The sequence below is a fragment of the Otolemur garnettii genome, unplaced genomic scaffold (assembly GCF_000181295.1).
Source record: "Otolemur garnettii isolate 467f Iridium unplaced genomic scaffold, OtoGar3 scaffold00100, whole genome shotgun sequence".
NCBI classification, from domain to species: Eukaryota; Metazoa; Chordata; class Mammalia; order Primates; family Galagidae; genus Otolemur; species Otolemur garnettii.
The window spans coordinates 4,325,882-4,326,843 of record NW_003852495.1 but is presented as its reverse complement, the minus strand read 5'-3'; the positions used below and the strand labels follow the sequence as shown (position 1 = coordinate 4,326,843).

At 39.0% G+C, this 962-nt stretch overlaps 1 protein-coding gene across 1 annotated transcript in view; it reads left to right on the top strand.

The window, feature by feature from the left end:
• Positions 1-962, top strand: part of SF3B1 (splicing factor 3b subunit 1) — a 43,034-nt gene that overhangs the window by 15,937 nt on the left and 26,135 nt on the right. The window contains exon 3 of the mRNA XM_023516889.1: positions 865-960. Within this exon, the coding sequence (XP_023372657.1) occupies positions 865-960 (96 nt within the window). The remainder of the gene's footprint in view (positions 1-864; positions 961-962) is intronic.

The following is a 962-nucleotide window of genomic DNA, read 5'->3' as shown; positions in this document are numbered from 1 at the left end:
GTAGATCATAGCTCACAGCAACCTCAGGCTCTTGGGCTCAAGCCATCGTCTTACCTTAGTTTTTAATTTAGTGGAGATGGGGGTCTCACTCTTGCCCAGATTGGTCTTGAACTTGTGAGCTCAAGTAATCCACCTGCCTTGGCCTTCCGCAGTGGTAGGATTACAGGCATGAGCCACTGTGCTGGCCTGTCCTTTTTATGTTAGAAAAGTAACACCATAACATTGTTTAACTTACTACTAGGAACAGATACATCTAAAATTACTTTTAAAAATTAATTACTTTTTACTTATTTCTAAGATTGTTAAACTGTGTTAAAAGCCATGAGTAGAAACAAGAAAACAAATGAATCTTAAAAATTTTAAAATAAGCTGTTTGTAGTTGCTGGATTTGCAGAACAGTTCATCATATCTGTGAGAAAATGAATGCTCAGATTTTTCTAGTCTGTACCTATTTTAATTGACTTCTGCAGAAAGCTTTATTTGTTGAATAATTTTAGAAGTAAAGGAAACTAAATTTAATAGCTGCTTTTTTTCGCAAAGAGGCTGAGTCTCACTGTGTTTCCCAGGCCAGAGTGCAGTGGCCTGATCATACCTCACTGTAGCTTTGAACTCTGAGGCTCCAGCGATCCTCCTGCCTCAGCCTTCTGAGTAGCTGGGACTACCAGCCTGCACTACCATGCCTGGCTGCTTTAATAGCTTTTTGAAGTGAACAAAAATGCAATAGTATTTGTAAGTTCTGTGAACGAGGGCTTAAAAATCGCACTGTCAGTAAATCTTTTGATTTTATGTTGAGTCTTTGAGTATTCTGTCTAATTTCAAATTTTGACATTTTCTTTGTGCCTTTTGGGGGTTGTTTGACTGCAGGATGACGATGACTACTCATCATCTACAAGTTTGCTTGGTCAGAAGAAGCCAGGATATCATGCCCCCGTGGCATTGCTTAATGATATACCACAGTCAAC